General features: G+C 38.3%; 1 protein-coding gene across 2 annotated transcripts in view; it reads left to right on the top strand.

Moving 5' to 3' along the window:
* Positions 1–20,755, top strand: part of BTC (betacellulin) — a 45,276-nt gene extending 24,521 nt beyond the window's left edge. The window contains exons 3-6 of one of the 2 annotated variants that reach the window (XM_079776981.1): positions 6,527–6,644; positions 12,809–12,955; positions 14,374–14,469; positions 16,314–20,755. In XM_079776981.1, the coding sequence (XP_079633107.1) occupies positions 6,527–6,644; positions 12,809–12,955; positions 14,374–14,467 (359 nt within the window). In that variant the 3' untranslated portion in view covers positions 14,468–14,469; positions 16,314–20,755. Of the gene's footprint in view, positions 1–6,526; positions 6,645–12,808; positions 12,956–14,373; positions 14,470–16,304 lie in introns of both variants that reach the window. The other variant, XM_079776982.1, reaches the window with a different exon arrangement.
* The last annotated feature ends 243 nt before the right edge of the window (positions 20,756–20,998 follow it).

Raw genomic sequence — 20,998 nt, 5'->3', positions numbered from 1 at the left:
CTCCCACCTTTTTAATTTCTTCTGTCTGGGCTAATAACCAAATTTACAAGAGACAAATTAACAAGAGAAAACAACCAAATTTAATTGCTATGGCAATTGAGGTTTATATGCCATTCTGGAGCTAAGAAAAAGGAAAATGTTGAGGTTTGGGACTTCAAAGGGAAGGAAGGCAATTCGTATGAATATAGAAAAGCAAATGCTTGGTAAACAAATGTTTGCTGGGCCATCTTTCTCAATGGGACACAGAGAGGACTTTGATCAAGCAGGCCTTGTTGGGTTCCTCCCTGTCTCACTCACTAATCCATATTAAACTAGGGTTATCTGTGATGACATATATCTCCCTTCCTGGAGCACATCCTCTATCTAAATTCCTTTAGGCAATAAAGAGGGAAGGTCAAAAGTTCTTCCTGAGTCTGTATTTCCCTTAATTACCAGCTTAAAATCAATATCACAAGAGCCATATTTTGGGGACAGCAAAATTTTGCTCCACCTCATGTAACATGAATTCAGGGAGACTAGCTCTAGAATGTGTTGTTAATCACCATGCTAAACTGCTAAAATCACGTGGGAAGATCAGAATGCTGAATATAGGAATGAAGGAAAGTTTGAAAAATAATAGCTTAAAGTCTAAATAAGGGCCAAAAATTCTTGAGAAAGGAATTAATGTGGAACAGGAGCAGATTGTCTCTATTGACTAACCATGTGACCTTTGGCAAATCACTTAAGCTTTCAAAGACTTGGTTTTTAACCTGTAAAATGAAGAATCAAATCATATGATCTTTAGGAGCAGTTCCTACTTCTAAATGACTTTATGAGTTTAAGCATTCCATGTTTAGTTTATCACTTTCTATTTTGAGTGAGGAATTTATGCATTCCACCAATACTTATAGGCAACTATTATGCAGAAAGCTCTGTTCCAGATACCAAGAATGTAGCAATGAACACAATGGTCAAAGATGAAATCAGAGAGGTTATGGGAAAAAGAAGTAATGGGTAGTATAATATAGAGTCTTGCTGAGAAGGTTTAAAGCCTTCAACTTTTACTCTGAATGAGTTTTAATATCATCTATCTAGTTTCTGTGTATGCAGATTAGACAGTTAAAAGGGCAAAAACAAGAAGACTACCTACAGATGATTGCCATGGAGACTACTTCCAGCCTAGAAATGATGTTGGGCTTAGATCAGGTTATTGGAGATAAAGGGACAATTCTGCATATTTTAAATACAACCAATTGAGTTTTCTGATGAAGTAGATATAGAGTAAAAGAGAAAGAAATCAAGATAACCCCAAAATTGTTGGCCTGAATAATAAAAGAATGTAGATACAGATTTACTGACAGGAGCAAAGACCTGATTTGAAGAGGGAAACCAGGTGTTCCATTTTGGAAGTGTTAAGTTGAAATGCCAGTCAGATATCCAAGTGGTGATGTTAGTTGGCAGTTGACATTGAGAAAAGAGATCTGGGATGGAAACATAAATTTGGGGATTGTTAGCTTAAAGGTGTTGCAAGCCAAGAAACACTGAGGGAGGAAGTGAGGAAAGGAGAAAAGATGAAAGAGCATTGAGGCCCAATGCATTGCAAAACTGAGAGGTTGGAGAAGCTGAGAAAGAACCAGCAAAGGAGAATGAGCAAAGGTGGCATCATAGGCGTAAGAATTCCATAGTCTGCACTCTTAAAAAAAAAAGAAATACAAGTATTCCTCCTGTCCATTGTTCTTTTCATTTGCCTCCCAGCTATGAATAATTTTAAATATATGCAAATACACCCTCACTTCAACACTAGATTTGTCTTGTCTTCCTTGAGAGGTATAGAATGAAAAGGGGCAGCCCTAAGTGATGGCCCACTCCTGTCAGGTCAGAATGGTTAGCACAGTCCTCAGGTTAAAAGACATGTTACAGGGTCTGATTAGCCCTCTGTACAAGCATATTCTGGTAGCACGGGAGGGGTGACAGCTCATCTGTGAGATCTATTTTCTATTCTTCTTGTCTTGGAGCAACCAACCCTTTCACATTTCTATAGGAAATGGCATTGGATGTAAGACAAATGGGATTCCTCAGTTATAATAAATGTCAAATTTTGCACTTGAAGGGCATCATGAATTTACATTCCCCTTCTCAGGGAGATCATTACAAAGATAAGAAAAAATAACATTAAAAATATATAACTTTCTTCCTCACCTTTTGGCTTTAAAAAGTTGTAATATTACAAACCCCTACTGGGAAGATGCCTGGAAGCCAAGGACAGAAGTTTGAAGCCTTGGGCTCTACTTCACAGACTAAGAAGAAACTTTTCTCTAAACTCTGCTGGGACCACTTAAATTCTTCTGTGCCCTTGGTGTTTCCTTTTTGAGGTCAGGTATCTGAGTGGGAAGGTGAATTTCTAGGTATTTGTTTTTCTTCCTCTCTCCTTGTAAACACTTGTAGGATATCTACCTCTATATTGAACACCCCCTTTTAAGTCCCCTACGCAGACATTTAACTATGTGTCAAAATAGGGGTCACATATACTATGAGGTTATGAACATTGTAATGACAATTACAAAAGACATTATAACAATAATTTTACTTTACCTTTAGAGTTGTTTTCAGAAGAGCAGCTGATATTAATATCATTACAAAATCATTACTAAGATTTGTACTAAGCACTATTGGAATAAGTAAGGGTAGGTTTTATGAAAAATTGACCTAATGTTTCAAATATGAGGAGTCTTCATCAAGATATTACAAAACCTGTTTTGGTTTAAGAGTAATAATTGTGTACAGAAAGACCAAGGCACAATGCTGCTTAATCAAAGCATCTATCAAATTGAGGGAAATTCCATATTTAAACAAAGTGATTTGGGTGTCTGCTGTATTCCTACACTTGAGTTAGCTCAAGAGAATCTGTCACATCTCATATAGCTATCCATATCACCCAAGGAAGATACACTTCTTGTCTATCTGCCCAGTTGATCACAGAAAGATGTTCTTACTCTGATCCCTTTTGCTAACTCTTAGAATCAGATTTTGAGATACACTGACCTGCAGTAATCCTTGTGGTTTCTTACTTAATTGGCATTAGAATCTTAGGGATATGGTGTCTCATGAAGAGATTGAGATATATTACCTGTGCCCATCCAGTTAAGAGACTGTTGCAACCTGGCTCACCAATGGATGTAGTTTTCCAGTGGAATTTTGTGAGACAGACTCACTCCCAGAAGAATGTTTTGGTTTTGTGGCATGCGGGTTGGAAAAGAGGAAGGTGGGAGGACAAAAATCAATTAATTCTACCATACCCAGAATCAAGGGAGGCTTTAAGCCTGTGACATGTTCAAAACCATGCCATTCAATTCTCAAAAGAGAAACCCAATACATGGGACTGGTTTTACTTTTGCCATAGGATTAACTTTTTCTTCTTTTTGAGACACATTCCTGGAATGGAATGGTATAATTTTGCCATTCCCCACCTATCTCATCAGGTCTCATGATAGGCAGAAAATGTTAGATTTCACAATTGTTCAACTTTCAAATGTGACCTTTATGAACTTTAGATGAAAGCAACTGGGATTGTAGATGCATTTCCAAAGAGGCGATGCTGATCAACCTTTAATTTCCAGGAGAGAGGAAGAGAGGATCTCTCTGGCTTTGGGGGGGGTGGGGGGAGTATTGTGTGAGTTATTTTCTTCCAGGTTTTAAAGTTCCATAGAGAAATCATTGAATATTTTCTGCCTGATGGCATGGAACTGTTTTTAAATCCAAATAATGCTGTGAATATTTAAGACAAAGCTTATTGGCAAAGAAGAGAGCCCTGTGAGGTGTGAAAACAGGGCCTGGCAACCATTTCTCTGGCACAGGTGTGTGTTGTTGGAACCGAGGCTGATCAAATCACTGTGTCTAGCACCTGCTATTAAGAAGGGTTGGGGGATCCTGGTCTGTATGGTGCTTATGAGAACTCTGGCTATGTTTAAAGACACACAACGAATAAGTGACTCAGTCGTGGTCAGAGCACAGAACGATACAGCTTATATTTAAAGCCAGGAGTGTTTTGCAAAGTAGAAAAGACCTTTCTGGAGCACAGCAGATCTGTCACTAAGTGTTATTGCTTCTTAAATTCTTCTCCTTGCCCTCTATTCACCTGCTGCAGGCCCACATCACATATGTCTGTGTGGCTCAGCTGTGCCTTGATTGACTGCTTGCACTGGTATCTTTCTATTCAGATTCAGTCTGCACTTTCCTATCTAATATATTTATAAAAGTCTTCTCATTTAGCTTTTACATGTACCATTAAATTTATTGCATAAGAACCTTCTTCAGCTCTCTCCTGCCTTAAATTTCAATGCAAACACTTCAGACAGTTTGAGTTTTCTAACTTCTATTCACAGCCATCTTTGCTCCCCTTCATGCCCCTTCCATTGTTCCCATTAAATCTTCCCCTTGCATAAGGCTTGCGTATTCTTCACCCTGACCTTTTGACCTCGACATTCTTCATACCTCACTTGCTTACTCACCTCCTCCTAAATAAAATATCGACACGTCCCAGAAATGATCCCTTAATTAAATAAGCACCTTTGTACTGATACAAGATTTTTTTTTAGAATTGCCAAGATTCTATAATCGATCCATTTACTGAGAGCGTTATAGTCCAGCACTCTACTAGGAATTCCACATGTATTTTCTTTGAGCCTCTGAACAAGGTAGATGTTATCATCTTCAGTTTGCAGATGAGGAAACTCAGGCTCAGGCAGCTTACTTGGCTTTCCCAGACCCATGTGGCTAGTGAAAGGCAGAGCTGAAAATGAAACACTAAGTTCCTTCCTCCCAATCCAGTGTTCTTTCCACTGTTTCCAGTGGAACTGTTTATGCAGTTACTATGGTTGCTCTTGCTTGTTTCTTGTTTATTCTTGTCTTGAATTTGGTTTATTATAAGAGAGAGATAGGATATCCCTTATTTCTTTGATGTTTCCCAATGTCTATTATAGGGCTCTGGAGATAGAAAGTACTTGATGAATGGAAGTTGACTAATCAATTTATTTGCCAAAATACACAGATCTTTGCCTTTGAGGCAATTTGCACTTATTTCTGGCAGAAATTTCAATAAGAACCCCATTGATTGGCATGCATGGCAGAAGTATCTGGCACGGACCAGCAGTGAGCATGGCTGGTAATTAAGCCACCAACCAAAACCAGGTCAGCCAGTTCCTCAGCAACATTCTGCCACCCACTAACACTGTGACCTGGCATCGCAGGCACTTGCTGTGTGTAGATCATCAGAGCCCTTTGCGACTCCACTCTCTGGTGGCCCTGAGCAATTATATGCGCTCATTACATAATATGAAGGAAGAAGTTTAGCAGTCTTTGCTAATAATAAAAGGATTGTTTGATGTCATTGGGGTGGCAGGTGTCACACCAAACCTAGTGTGAAAGGCCCTCCAGAAGCGAACACTGTGGTCTTTCTGGCTCCACAGGTGTCTGACTCCTACAAGCTGCTGGTCATGACATGAATATGGATAGTCCGACCCTGGGCTGGGCCTGGCTAGTTAGCTGCTCTCTCTGGGTGTGAGCACATGTCTGCTGTGAATCAACACAGCCAGTTAGTATTTCTGTACTGTTCCTCGTGACAATGTTTATTTATTGAAACTTTCTACGATGAGAAAATTGTTGCATATTACTGTCCCAGGTGAATAATTAGCCAATCACTACCCTAAAGGTGAGACAAGAGGGTCAGGGCAGTGCAGGATTGAAATCCTGGATGTGAGGCTTTCAGAATCTCCCTCCTTCTTCAGGGCATGAGCATCCTTCCAAGGGTCAAATGAGAGAGAAAATCTCCCATTCAGGAAGCATGACTTCCGGGGCCCTCAGGTGGAGAGCAGATGACAGCCACCTGTGAACAGCGGGCTGGATAGAGTGCTGAGTGGAGTGGTCAAGAGCATGGCCTGTGGGGCAAGATGGCCCACGTTTGCTCCCCAGGCCTGCCCAGTACTAGCTGTGTGATTCTGGAAGGTGCCTGAGCCTCTCATGAATAAATAGGAGATTTGCTCATTAATCAGTAGGACATTAGGATGCTGTTTACCTATAAGAGTGTTATGAGAATTAAATGCATTCATAAAAACAAAGTATACAGACCAGCATCTGGTTTTCAGTAAGTGCTTTGTAAGTGCTTAAATTAAAACAATTTTAAAAAGGACAGAAATGTGTACCTCTCTCTTCAATGCCATCAGCCCACGGCTCCAATAATCTTCATGAGAAGAGTAACCTTTTCTCTTACCACAACTATGCTCTACCCTTTAAACAACACCAATGTTTCTGAGAGGTAGAATGTTCATAAATCTAATTAAAATATGAAATGTTCCCACCACAGTTCCCATTATACAATCTCTGGCATTATTTTGGAGCCACAAAAGTGTAACTTTTATCCCAGTGTAGAGAGGAGAAACGAGAAATGGGAGTATATTCTACAGAAAACCTGGCAGTAAAGATAAGAATATGCTACTACTTAGAAATGTGTTTTTACGGTGAGTGACTTATTGAACTTTTTCTTATTTTTTAGTTACCACCACACAATCAAAGTGGAATGACTACTTCTCTCCATGCCCCAAGAAATATGAGCATTACTGCATCAATGGGAAATGTCGCTTCGTGGGGGCCCTGCAGACACCCTCCTGCCTGTAAGTGGAGCCCCTGAGCCTGGAAGCAAAGGGGAGCAAGATGGTGCTGGCCGGGGGCTCTGCAGGACTGGAAAGTCTGAGCTAATCAAGCCTTCTGCCAGCACAGAGACCCCTGGTCCTACCCCAGCCACTTGTTCAGGGCTCCTTCCACAGCTGCCTATGGAGAAACTGACGCACATTGGAGGGACCAGATTTGCTTGCAGGCAGGCCGCGTCCTCTGCTGCCTTAGACAAGCAAGACTGTTCCTGTCCAGTGTTGAGAATGTTTTTTTCTCTTTCATTATGGTTTTATTTTTTTTAATTATAGTTTATATTCAATTTATTTTTTGTTAGTTTGAGGTGTACAGCATAGTGGTTAGATAATAATATACTTTCTTAAGTGTCCCCCTATGTCAAGTATGCACCTGGCACCTTACATACTTATGACAATATTTTTGACTATATTTTCTATGCTGAGCTTTACATTCCCCTGGCTATTTTGTAACCACCAATCTGTGCTTCTAAATGTCTTCATCTTTTCCCTCCAACCCTCCAACCTTTCCCTCTGGCAACCATCAGACTGTTCTCTGTATCTATGACTCTGTTTCTGTTTCGTTTGCTCATTTGTATGGTTCTTTAGGTTTCACAAACAAGTGAAATCATGTGGTATTTGTCTTCCTCTGGCTGACTTTTTTCACTTAGCATAATGGCCTCTAGGTCCATGAATGCTATTGCAAATGGTAAGATTCCATTCTTTTTTATTGCCAAGTAATATTCCATTGTATATATGTACCACAGCTTTTTTACTCACTCATCTACTAATGGGCACTTGGGTTGCTTCTATGGCCCCATGGTGTAATGGTTAGCGCTATTGACTTTGAATCCGGGGATCTCCATGGGAGTTGCTTCCATTTTGGTGACATCCTCCTGTGTGCTTCTTGTAATTCCTTACCTTTAACCCATCTTGTGTCCATGGTGTAGTGGTTATCACATGAGCCTCACACAAGGGCAGGAAGAGATTAACCAAAGAACTTATGTGCATATATGCATAACCCATGGACCAACAATAGTGCAGTAAAGGCCTGGGGAGGGGGCGGAAATGGGGTGGAGGCAGTCAATGGGGGGAAAAAGGGGGATATCTGTAATACTTTCAACAATAAAGATAATTTTTTAAAAGGATGGTTTTAAAAGCTCAATTTATCTCCCATGTGTTTTGAATGGAAACAACATTTTCTGGCATTAGTTATGTGGTTTGTAATTCATTTAAATATGAAAGAGCTTCTGCCAAATTAAAAGTTACTTTTGCAGGTGTCAATTAAGTGCAAAGAACCCCATCTTATCCATAAATATAGATTTTCAAAGCTTGTTTAATAGGGCAGGGAATTGGAAGAAAAATCTTCACCTGTTAGTACATTAAGAGTCCAAATTTTAATTTACTCAGGCACAAGAAACATTTTTGCATAATTTAAATATTCATTTTCTTCTAAAGAGATGACCCTCTAAAATGCTCAGAGAGCTTACCTCATAGGGTAGCAAGGTGATTTCTTAAGTATAATTTTGATCTAAAATTCATAGAATATTTATATTATAGTGCATTTCCCCCCAGCATACATTTTTGTGTTTGTTTTTTCATAATTATCTCAGGACAGTAATTCTAATCCCTAATATAGTGAAATGTATGAGTTATGGACTTCTTCAAAATTTAATTATATTTAAATTTAATTAAAAATAAATATATAAGGATCATAATTAGAGGGAAAAAAGGGAATAAGAAAAATGTGCCTGTGCGTGCATGTGTGTTTGTGTGTGTGTGTGTGTGTGTTGGGAAAGACAGCTAATTTTTTTTTCAATTTCATTTAATTGCTTACTGGTTTGGGAGAATATATTGAGTCTTTTAAATATTAATGCCCATTAATGCACTACATTTTTCTAACTGATCTCTATGTCTGTACATTTATTGCTCTTTAATATTGCTGCCTTCTAAAATGAAAACCACAGTGTGTAATCTACTCCCTAAGATCAATCAACACACAGCATGCTCCCTTCTGCCAACTCATTTCCTCAGCCTCCAAAGCTACTCTGATCCTGCTTTAACTTTCTAACCACATCTCTATTATAGCGTCAAATGTCCCTCTACAATCCTGCATTCCTTTGCATGGTATTTCACACAAGCTCTTCTCATAATCTGCAAAGCTCATTCTCACTGGTGTTTTACATGCAACTCAAACATCAGCTCTTCCTGGACCCCTGCATTATCTTCCCTCTTCTCAGACACATTCAGGTGTTGGCTAGATGCCATTTCTCTGGGATCTAGTCCCATGTCTATAAAAACTCTTTCCCCTGGAGCATAAATGGTTTCTGTAAATGTCACTTCTGTGACTGTGAATACCTAGAAGGCAGGGCTCATGGCTTATTCCTTTTTGTGTTCCGGTGCCAAGCATCACACCTAGATTTTACTAGGTGCTCAAGAAATGACTGATGAATTAGTGACCGAGTCCCTCTATCATAATTCATCTAATGCTATGCTAAGTGTCAAAACCAAGGCCTTGCCCGGGTGATGTGGCTTAGTCGTTGAGCGTTGACCCACAACCAGGAGGTCACCTACTCAATTCCTGGTCGGAGCACATGCCCTTACTGTGGGTTCAATCCCCAGTAGGGGGCATGCAGGAAGTAGCTGATTGATCTTTCTCTCTCTCTATCCTTTGCCCTTCCTCTCTCTCTAAAAAAATCAATTTAAAAAACATATTAAAAAAACACAAACCAAGGCCTTAATCTGAATCAGGAACACCTTCTTAGTGGTAGAATGATACTGAATCAATAGGATGTGGGAAAGCATATGGGGCAGGACACAGATTTTGGAATCAAATAGACCTAAGTTAAATTATTGTTTCCATCAATAATAAGCAAGTTTAATAATGGATCAGTTAACTTTCCCAAGTCTCAGTTTTATCATCTGTAAGATGGAATAATAATATCTTCCTCTGAAATGTTGAGAACTAAGCAAAATAAACACTAATAAAAATATTTATTATGGTACCTAGCACAGAGTAAATGTTTCATAAATTGTACCATGAAATGAGTGAGAAATATTGAACCTAGGCTTGACCTTTTGGGTAACGTACACGGATTCAGGTGAAACTGCCCTGTCCTTGGTGCCTATGCTATTCTGGGAACCAGAAATATCTCCTTTTACTTGAGCTCACAGGAGTTTGTGGATTCCTGTTTTTACATAAACACCACCGTGTTTCAAAGAACTTCAATCCTCTATTAGTCTCTTCTGTATATTCTTGGAATAGAGATAATTTGTTTCCAGATACATAATTTTTAATTATTTATGCAGCACATTTCATTTAAGCAGTATTACATGGGGTTGGGCATTAACTTGATAGCCAACTTCCTGCATTTGAGCCCCAGCCCCACTCATTCAATTTCTCTATAGCTGAGTTACTCCATCTGTAAAATGGGTTAATAATAACAACTACTGCAAAGGTTGTTTTAAGAATCAATTGAGCCCGGCTAGCATGGCTCACTGGTTGAGCATCGACCTATGAACCAGGAGATCGAGGTTCGATTCCCAATCAGGGCACATGCCAGAGGCAGCCAATCCAAGATTCTCTCTCATCATTGATGTTTCTGTCTCCCTCCCTCCCTCTCTCTTCCTTCCTAAATCAATAAAAATATATATATTAAAAAAAGAATCAATTGAGTTAATACTTCTAAATCTTTTAGAATTGTGTCTGGTGATTATTCCAGAAAAGTGATCCCAAATCTGATTTTTCAGAGTCCTCAAGGGCCATGGGCATCTTTAAAAATTATTTAAAATTTTATTTCATGTTTATTAAATCTCATTTGTTTAGTTACTCAGCATTTAATAAACATCTACTGGAATCTTATACCCTTTGCCTCGTTTGCACCGAGACAAAGGTTATTATTGATTTGATGAGAATTGAAATAACATGACAGCCACTATAACTGGTTAAGGTGTCACCTTCTAGCATGGCTCACTGGCTTATAACTTGCAGGGAGGGTTACTGCTCACTGATAAATTCAACCAAAGTGTGATTACACCACAGGACCTTAGTTATAAACCTGGAGTTTATAATTAGAAAAGCATTCTAAAGAGCATTAAGTAATTGCAGTGTATTTTATGGGCAAAGTTATTGTTTAAAAATGCCACTTTTAGTGAATTTGTTAGAGAAACATTTAAGCTAATTAGGAGAGACTATATTTGTAAGATTTTAATTATGACCTTTAAAAAAAAGACTCTTAAAAACCTTCATCCCACATATGCAATTAAAAATGATTTTTTTCCCCCAGTTCCAGGCCCATGTACAGGAGATTTTTTTTTTTTTGATGTTTTGAGATATTTCTAAGCTTTCTTTCCATGATTTTAACCTTGCAACAAAGTCACCCAGCTCTCTTGAAGGAAGCAGTTTTCTCTCATAGGTCCTGGGGTCCTTTTGCAGTTGATTGTCTTTCATGGAGACTCACCTTTCAACTCAGGATTGAGATTGAGCTTGTTTTTGTGTGTTTTTTTTCAATCCTCACCTGAGGACATGCTTACAGAGAGAAAGGAGAGAGGGGAGGAGAGAGGGGGAGAGAGAGAGAGAGAGAGAGAGAGAGAGAGAGAGAGAGAGAGAGAGAAAGAGAGAGATATCAACCCATTGGTTGCTTTCTATGATCATCCCAACCGAGGATGGAACCTGAAACCCAGGTATGTGCCTTGACCAGGAATGGAACCAGCAACCTTTCAGTACACAGGACGATGTTCAACCAACGGAGCCACTCCAGCCAAGCTTGCTTTTTTTGTTTTGTTTTATTTAATTTTTGTAGCATTGTATCAGCTGCAGTATTGGCATTTAGGGAATCTCCTTATTTGTGAAATAGAGGCTTTGTGGGAATTAACTGCCTTGACTCTTTGGTCAAACATAAACCATAGAACAGCCTGGCAATTCATCTCTTTTTACAAAATTAAAACCAAATCAAGCAAAGCAAAACAAAACAAAAAGAGGTTCTACAGAAGTCTTTTCAAGAAGCATAATTTCCCCTTTTTCAGATGTATATAATTATGACCAACATCTCTGCATTTTGAATGAATCTAAGGAGAAAAGGGGAAAGTAATTGATGTTACAACATATAATTTCAGTTTCAAATGTCCTCAAACTTCTTAAATACCCTTAAGCATAGGCACTCTTCAGAGAATACTAGGAATAGTCTCCAAATCACTGAGCCTTGAGCTTCTTGAGTGTTGCTCAGACAAGCCTTGGCTTGGTCAAATACACCCTTAACTGTAACTGAGACTTGGGGCATCCGCTGAGTTCAGGTGAATCCTAGGACTGTATTGATAGAGTTGAGAGAATGAGGGGAGTGATAGCTGCACTTGGAAAACTTGTTGATTTCTGGTCACTGCACTTTATTAGGCCATGGAGTAAGGGAGGCCATTTGGAAGAGAGTAGAGGGAATTATGACCAGATCTGAAAATGTGGCCTTAGAGGATCAGATAAAGGAACCAGAAACCAGGAACCAGAGAGGATAAGACCTACTGTGTTTGGGAGTGTAGTTGGGAGGTGGTGACTAGAGGAATAGAAGAGCAGTACCTCATCTGTGACACCTGCAAGCAGTAGAACTAGAACTGATGGGTGGAAGTCACAGAGAAGAATTCTGTTGAACAATATTTATGGAACTTCTATATGTAGGTAGATGTCTATGAACTTTCATCCACATTACCATTTTTGATGATATGAGACAGTATAATTTTTAAATAAATTATATTAATAGAACTTGGGCACACTGAAATTGTTCATATTGCCCTGCGATGAAATGGGAAACGTTTGTCATGCAGGTATTTAAGTGCTTGGGAATGTTGTGGAGGGAATTTTATCATCTTCTCTATTCAAACGCAAAATCTAAAATTTCAAACTAAAGTTTAGTAAATTGTCAGCATCCCTATTTATTTATGTTATACATATTGTTAATATTGTTCAAGTGATGACAAATTTTCAGCAAAGCAAAGAAAGAGAAATTACTCATGAACATAGTAACATGAACTACTTAACATTTTGAAGAAATTATGTCCTTTATTAATTCCAAGGAATGAAAACAGTGTTAGTTTCTTCATAAAAGAAATAGTGGAGATTTCGAAAACTCCCATTTTCACCTTGTTTTGTTCTTGTTTTATTTTTACAGCTGTGATGATGGCTACGCTGGGGCGAGATGTGAGAGAGTTGACTTTTTTTACCTGAGAGGAGACACAGGACAGATTCTGGTGATTTGTTTGACAGCAGTTATGGTGACATTGATCATTTTGGTGATTGGTGTCTGCACATGCTGTCAGTAAGTATTTTTAATTTAATTTTAAGAAAATATGAGAAACTGTATCTTCCTAATTCTTTCCCTCTTCCTTAACTTTTTGTTTGTTTTTGCTTTGATTTAAATAAATCACTTTCCAGGTTTCCCATCATTTATTTAAACTATTTATAGTAAAACACATGAATTTGTCATTTTACTGAGCACAATTATTATAATTTAAAATCAAATTTGTATAAATTTCCTAACTTAAAGAAAACTATTATTTAGTCCTAAAGTTTGTCATATTTTATGTGAGTTTGTTGGGCTAAATCAGACTCCGTTTCTCAAGCTGCACCATAACGAACTAACTTTGAAAGATTGAAATAAATGAACAAAACATTTTTTTCTCCACATCAAAATAATGAATTTAATTTATGAAAGATAATCACACTCTTGTCCTTCTCTTTTACTTTTCATTATATGCCACAATTTTGGCACTCAAGAAACACCTTGCTTTTGTCTGAGAGAGAGTGGCTTGGTATATTACTTAAGATAGTTACTTTTGGAAACCCATCGAATGGTTTGTTAGACTAGAGCTCCCACGTGGTATGCTAAAAGTCTCCCAGTGCTATCTTTCTGTCCTGAGAAACTAGTGCAGCCTCCTAAACTGCTGCAATTCCTTCTGGTCTGCGGTCTACACCAGAAGAGGGTATCTCCTGATCCCTTTCTTCACAGCCATCAGGGATGAGAAACACAAGCAGAGCTCCTGGGTGACTGATTTTTGTACAGCTCTGCCACTGAGTATCTTTGAAACTCTGGAGAACTTTCTTAACATCGGAAGCCTTTAATTATATTTTCTGTAAAATTAGAGGATTAAACCAGATAATCTGTAGGATTCCTTCTAGCTATAAAATTGAATTTTTATTTTATTTTACCTACTTTATAGCAAAAGGAACTTTTATAATGCCAGGTTTGGGACAGAGTATCTGTTGGACAGAGCTCAGAAGTGGCCTATTTTATTACATTAATTTTGAGTTATACTTTAAAAAAACAGTCCAGATTTCTAATGTATCTGGCAACTTAATTAACATTCCAAAAGTGCTCTTTGTTTTCTTATGTTTGTTTCCAATGTGTACTATATCTTATATACACGGTAAATAATGCTATGTCAGTCTACTTTGTAAAATGACTTGTTTTGGAAAATGTTCAAACTCCATCAACACTCAGGTGCCACATTCTTTTTATCTCCTGCCATACTCTATCCTACTGTTGCTTATTGTAGCGACCAATGGAGCCTAGGGAGAGAGATAATTTAAGAGAAAACCTCAAATATTTAAGGAAAAAAAGGAACCTATGCACTCTTAACAGTCTAGAAATTAAATCATACGCGGCTTTCTTGATGATTAATTTTGTCTTCACATGAACTAACAGGCCCATGCTAATTTCTAACACCATTTTTCAAGTCCCCTTCGAAGGAAAAAGAAAGAAGATATGCCAAATCTTGGTAAAGATATAACTCCTGTAAATGAAGATATTCAAGAGACTAGTATTGTTTAATGGTGAGTGTGATAAACTTGGTAGATGGGAAACTATTCAGGTGGCATTTATCTGGGAAAATGGGGGTTTAATTGCATCTAATAAATCATTGATTGGAGTTTGATTATGTTTAAAAACATCTAAAAATAAATAGATTTTTTCATAGACTCTGAAGTCAAATAAAATGTTCTCATATCTTTCTCTCACATGTTATCACAGAGATGCATGCATGTGGGAAGAGGACTTTCATATACTTTTTCTAAGGTACCTAGATCAATTGGTTTTTTAATTTTTAAAAATATATTTTTATTGATTGCAGAGAGAAAGGAAGAGGGAGAGAGATAGAATCATTGATCGGCTGCCTCCTGCACGTCCCTTACTAGAGATGGAGCCCACAACCTGGGCATGTGCCCTGACTGGGACTCAAACCATGGTCTCCTGGTCCAAAGGTGGATGCTCAAACACTGAGCCATGCCGGCTGGCTGGTTTTCTAATTTTACATAGTTGTGTAGTTATTTTATATTTTGTTCTTCCTCATTTTGGGGCACAAAGAACAGGTTGAGAGACATCTCACATTGAGAGGAAATAACAATAGTAATGTTTTATTAATAGCTTCATTTATCGAGCATTTACCACATGCCAAACACTGTTCTATGCTCTTTAAATGTTGTATCAGTTAGTTTCCCAGTAGGAACCACAAATCCTCTGGGATGATCCAATAAAGAGATTTTTAAAATATATTTTTAGTGATTTCAGAGAGGAAGGGAGAGGGAGAGAGAAATAGAGACATCAATAATGAGAGGGAATCATTGATTGGCTGCCTCCTGCATGTCTCCTACTGGGGATCGAGCCCACAATCTAGGCATGTGCCCTTGACTGGAATCCAACTAGGGACCCTTCAGTCCATAGGCCAACACTCTATCCACTGAGCCAAACCAGCTAGAGCCAATAAAAAGATTTTGATGAAGGGACTGGGGTAGGGGTGGGGTGGGGGTGGGGGGGTAGGGTTGAGGAAACTCATAGGAACATGGAGGCTCCAGAGTCTAGCAATGGCAGGAGGCTGTACCCCTCCCATGCCCACGAGGGCTGGAGTTACGTTCCCTTGGCCCTGAGAGGCGGGCTGCTGGAGGGCCCACCAGGCAGGAGCTGTTGCTGTGGAAGGAAGTAGCCACTGCTGGAACCTAAACAAGGAGGGAGGCAGGAAATGGAGAAAAACACCCCAAACTTCCTCTCCTTCTGCCTTCAGATCTTCAGCAGTAGCCTTCCACTAGCTAAACCTAAGAACCAGAAAGGCAAGGGAGCCCTTGTATGCAATCTGTACAGTCGGCCCCTTGGAGGGCACAGCAGGCAGAGAAGGGCTCTGAGGGGGCAAACAACCGTCACCAGGTCGGTTTGGCTGTGATAGTGCCAAACACAACCACGCTGGTCTAAAACAAAGGAGTGTTTGGCGCACATGAACTGGCAATCTAGAGACTCCCATGCAGGGAAACATGAGTTCTCTCTTTCTGCTCACGGTCTAAAGAGGTGGCTTCATCTTTGATGGCTTCCGCCAAGGCCAGTAGCAATCAGGGCCACAGGCTTCCTTGTTCACTTTCAGTGAGAGCGAGGCGGCGACTTTCCATAGGTCTCCCAGCATCACCAAGAACCTCCTTTCCCAGAAACTCCCAGATTAATGGGGTACAGTAAATGCTTCTCAAGAAATTACAATGTTCTCTGAACGTATTACCAGGATAACACTAATGAATTGAAAACAAAAATTCTGGCTCTAGATATTTTTATTTTGTTTTGTTTTGTTTTGGGAGGGGATATTCATAACACATTTTTCTTTTAAAAGCTTGCTCTTTTTTGTTTCCTACAATCTCTGAAGGTACCTCCAGGCTGGTCGCAAGCTACAAAATGCCATGCTCAACTGAAAATGACAGAATGTGTCTCAGGAAAACAGCTAACAAAATGAATTTTAAATCATGTATTTACCTTTGTTTGTAACAGTTTGTGTTGTTTACTATTGTTTTTATTATAATAATAAATTTTATTAGCGTTTAATAACTGGGAAAAAGTACCCAGTTAAGTAGGGAATATTATTAAACTTCCACTTAAGCTTTGTCACCAGGATTACTAGTTAAATAAGAAAAAAAAAAAAAGTAGGAAGGACTCTAGATCCTAGAAGTTGCATTAATAATACATCTACCATTTATCCAACACTTACCATGTGCTGGGAGTTTGAAATATGTTATTTCCTTGAATCCTTGCAAGAATCTCTGAGATATCTATTGTGATCCTTATTTCCCATATATGGAAACAGACCCAAAGAAGTTAAATAATCTAACCCAGATTTTCAGAGTTAGGAATTGATGGAGCTGAAACTGGAACCAAGATTTACCCCATTCAACGTATGTGCTCTGAACCATCATTTTTGCTCCTCACAGTTGGTACAACTTAACTCACTAGATAACCCAACACTTACTACTGAACTGTGTTTTGTCATGACTCTGATATACTGGGGCTATTTTCCTGCAGAAACTCAGAATGCAGGGTCCTGAATATATGTTACTGTTACCACCATATTTTCTGCAGCATTGACTTTTATTATGTTCCTTTGCTCCTTCATATAATGCTTAGAGACATGACTAAACTCTAGGTTAGTAAAGCAAACAGATTTGCTCCCTAGCTAGTAGAATGCATAGAGCTTTGGAAAGGAAGTGCCTGGCAGTCATTAAGCCCCAGGTAAGTGTGTCTGTTCACTGAATTATCAACAATAGCACTGGAAGATCTAGTTATCCCCAGGATAATGGTCAGTGACAGCATAGCAGAGCCCAGGCAGAAGCTGGTTGTGACCTTATCCTCGTTTTTGTCCTTCTAATAAGCAGTACCTGTGACTGCTCTCTGTGGAATATTGTTGCAATGAAATCCCGTGTATACAACTATTACTTGAGACCATCTCCCACATGCTCCTTTAACTCCCTAGTATATTTAATAAGGACTCTTTACAACTGAAGAAGCAAAATCTCCATTTGCCAACATCCCATAGAATATGGAACTTTCAACATTGACAGGCTAGGTCTTTTACAAAAACACATGGAGGATGTCCCCAAATGGCTGCACTTTGGCTGTTGCACCTGTCAGCCCAGCAGCTCCTTTTCCAGAATCTTTGTAAATTTTATTTACGGTGTAGATGCCATACCTAGAGTGAAGTGGAGAATTGAGAGAAAAGGTGAAGGTGTGTATCACTTTCTATTACACATCGTGTTTGGAGTGAGACTGAGGCTGTGCTTCTATGTAATACAGATTTAGCTCAAATATCAATGAGAGCTAAGTCAACAACTGATAATTTTCTAATTCTATTTTTTTTTCTCCTGACTTAGACATTCTTACAACAGGATTATATACAGCTGATTTATGTTGTATATGTTTTCTTTACAAAGTCTTCTGGACTCATTCCGTGCCCTTTCTCTTTCTCAGTCTTCCTTGATACTGAGAACACTTGAAACAAATGCTTGTTTGATCATTTAAAACAAAAAAAGAAGGCATAAATGTTCCTTCTTTCCTGAACTGGTGTTGGTTGACCAAAGGAATCTCTCAAGACAATTCAGACGGGGGATTTTGTTTTGATCTTAAGATGTTAATGATGTCTTTTGAAAATTGGTACGTCTGATGTCAAGAAAGAACTGAGGATTTTCGTATCTTTTTCAAAATGTATTTATGAATGTTTTGCATATATTAAATGAACTTGGATATAAATTGTCAATATTATCAAATAATAAAATTAATTTATTTTTAAAACAAAGAAAACACATATACTGTATACTCAGGAATTTTCTATTGGTACCATGTATTATTAAGAGAATTACATTTGAATATTAGTGCTTCGAAAAACTTTTATATTTTATAGGGACTACCATTATTAAATTTGAAATAGTCCATTCTGACCAGATGTTTTCCTTAGAAACTAAGAACTTGGAAGTGTGGTGGACATACCTATGGGATTGTCTGCCCAACAACCTGCCCATATTTTTGACCCCACTTCCAGCATTTGGCTGGTCTAAGAGGAATACTTAATGAAGTTGGGCCAATTGGAGTCATTCCCATTTCAAAGCTATAGGCAGTCATGTTTTTCCTCATGTGGATCAGAAAAGCAAAGGAAGCTGTTTAGAAAGAACAGAGATATAAGATTCAACTTTCCTGAGAGTCTGAGTCCCTAGTACATGTATTCTCAAAGTTTAGCCTCATTCTGTTCCTGTCTGTGGCCTCTATGAGACATGTTATCTTTATAATAAATTCCTCATTTGACTTTCTATTTGGGTTTCTGTAACCTGGAACAGAGATCCTAATTTTAGTGCATCATGGGGTTGTGTACAATAGTTTCTTAAAGCAGAAATAACATCCTCTATCAAACAGAATATCAAATTACGGTTTTCACATAGTGCTATCAATTGTATTAGAGGAACATTTCTAGCAATAATATTCTACTTTCACATAAGCATTCAAGATGACAATTGCAGAACATAGAGAGGGAGCAGGGAGCTCAGCGAGCAATGACTGGGTGCCTACTATATCCTAAGCACTGTGCTCCCACAATGACAAAAGCTAAGGAGAAATAAGACATGACCCCTGAGGAAGCTTACAGTTTAGTGGGAGGAACAGCTACTCACTGATCATCTCCATTCAATTTGGTTCTCTAAAATGGGCTGAAGCCCTGGGGAGGGGGCAGGAGCAGGGTGGAGGGGGTCAGTGAAGGGGAAAAGGAGGAACTTCTATAATTCTTTCAGCTATAAAGATAAACCTAAAAGCATAGAAATAAAAGAGGCGGAAGGTATTATGGGATCAGAGAAGAGAATGATTAAGGCAGCTTGGAAGGAGTCAGTGAAGGCTCCTGAAGGCGATTATATCTGAACTGGACTGGCTCCTGGGTAAGGGCAGATATTTCTTGGAGCCTTGTCAAATTCCTCAGAATTTCTCTTAAATTCTTGCAGTGGAAGGACCAACAGATGTTGTTACAAGGAGATTTTTAAAAAGTGGAAGGAATCAAGGTTTCATACCTTGTTCCAGAATACCCCGGGCTGATGGAGTAAAGGATACAGGCATGTGAGCTGTGAGGTGAGATGTTCCTGGTTCCGGTGGCGTTACATTATTAAATGATGAGCTGTGATGGGAGAGAGCTATATATTTCTTTCTTGAAGTAAATTATTTGGGCCTTTCACATTTTCCACTTCATATCATTGCTCATGATATAAGCAAGTGACATAGAGTGTGGAGTAAAATGTTCTGGGTCAGATAATTTGCTGCTTGGCTAAGGCCCTGGTTTGTGTAAAATTCTGTGAAGGAGGTTCAGGACATATTTCAGTGCCCATGGCTTTGAGACCAAACTATTGCCTTAACACGATCTCTATTTTAATATATTCTGCTTACATTTTGTTATGAATAAAAAAGAAATTCATTTTGTTATGAATTTATTAAAAAATATTTATTTTGTACCTACTAAGTGCCAAGTACCTTAGGTGCTGGGGCTATATCAATGAACAAAATGCTTTAAAAAATCTGTCACCTCATAGAGCTCATAATCTAGTGGATACAATATTTCATAGAATAGAATTTAAACAAGGCTTATCCAAGAAGGTATGTTACCCAGCGGACTTTGTCATCAGACTTTTAACCTGTCCACTGTCTTGGAGAATAGAATTCAAGATGGGCACTCACAGAAGTCAGTATATGGAGGGATCAGCAGATTTTCCTTGACCCAAAATAACTTACATATTTTAATAATGGCTCTCAAGAGCAAGGAATTATAACTATGTTTCTTCAGTGTAAAAATCTTGGTTTATACTTTGGGGTGTTTTTTGTTTTTGTTTTTGTACTATGGTTGATGTGTATGAGTACTGCCTTTGGGCATCTGTTCTTCTTCAAAGAATCCTTCATGCTTCAAAGCATTTTTCTGCAAAAGAACCTGTTCCATATGATCAGCGTTGGCAGCTGAGCGATAATGCTGGAACATAACGTGCATTAGTCTATTCCTGCCTGTTTGCTAATGCTGCTGTTCCTGGGAATGTGTATCTTATAATAATATCTAGTTGGCACTTCTGCAAACTCATTCTTCCTGAGGACCTGTCAGCCATTGATGTTTGAAGCAGTCTGAAATTCCATATTCAGAAACTAAATAAACTATATGATTCCAAAAATGACTTCAGTAATTATACTCAAAAGATAAATTGTTAGGAATGTTTCCGCTATTGAAAAATTCAAATGTGGATATATAGGTATGTGTAATTTATCATTATAGTAAGTACTTGTATTATAAAAGAAATGTTAATCAAATGTGTTTTTAAAGACTTTTTCTTTCATGTATTATTATTCTTACAGAAGTTTAAGTTACAAAAAAATAAAGGTGTGACAGAAGTACTTTAAGAGGTGTTTTTTTTTTCATTCTTCTTCAGTTTATTTAAAAGAAGTCAAACAAAATTCTTCAACACAAAACTCCTTAAAATTGCTTTTTGTGACACATGTAATTATTCTTATAGATGTATGCATAAGAATGTATGCATACTTTTTATTAAGTAT

Source organism: Cnephaeus nilssonii, assembly GCF_951640355.1.
Source record: "Cnephaeus nilssonii genome assembly, chromosome: 1".
NCBI classification, from domain to species: Eukaryota; Metazoa; Chordata; class Mammalia; order Chiroptera; family Vespertilionidae; genus Cnephaeus; species Cnephaeus nilssonii.
The sequence above is the reverse complement of the archived record's forward strand: the minus strand, read 5'-3'. Positions and strand labels throughout refer to the sequence as shown.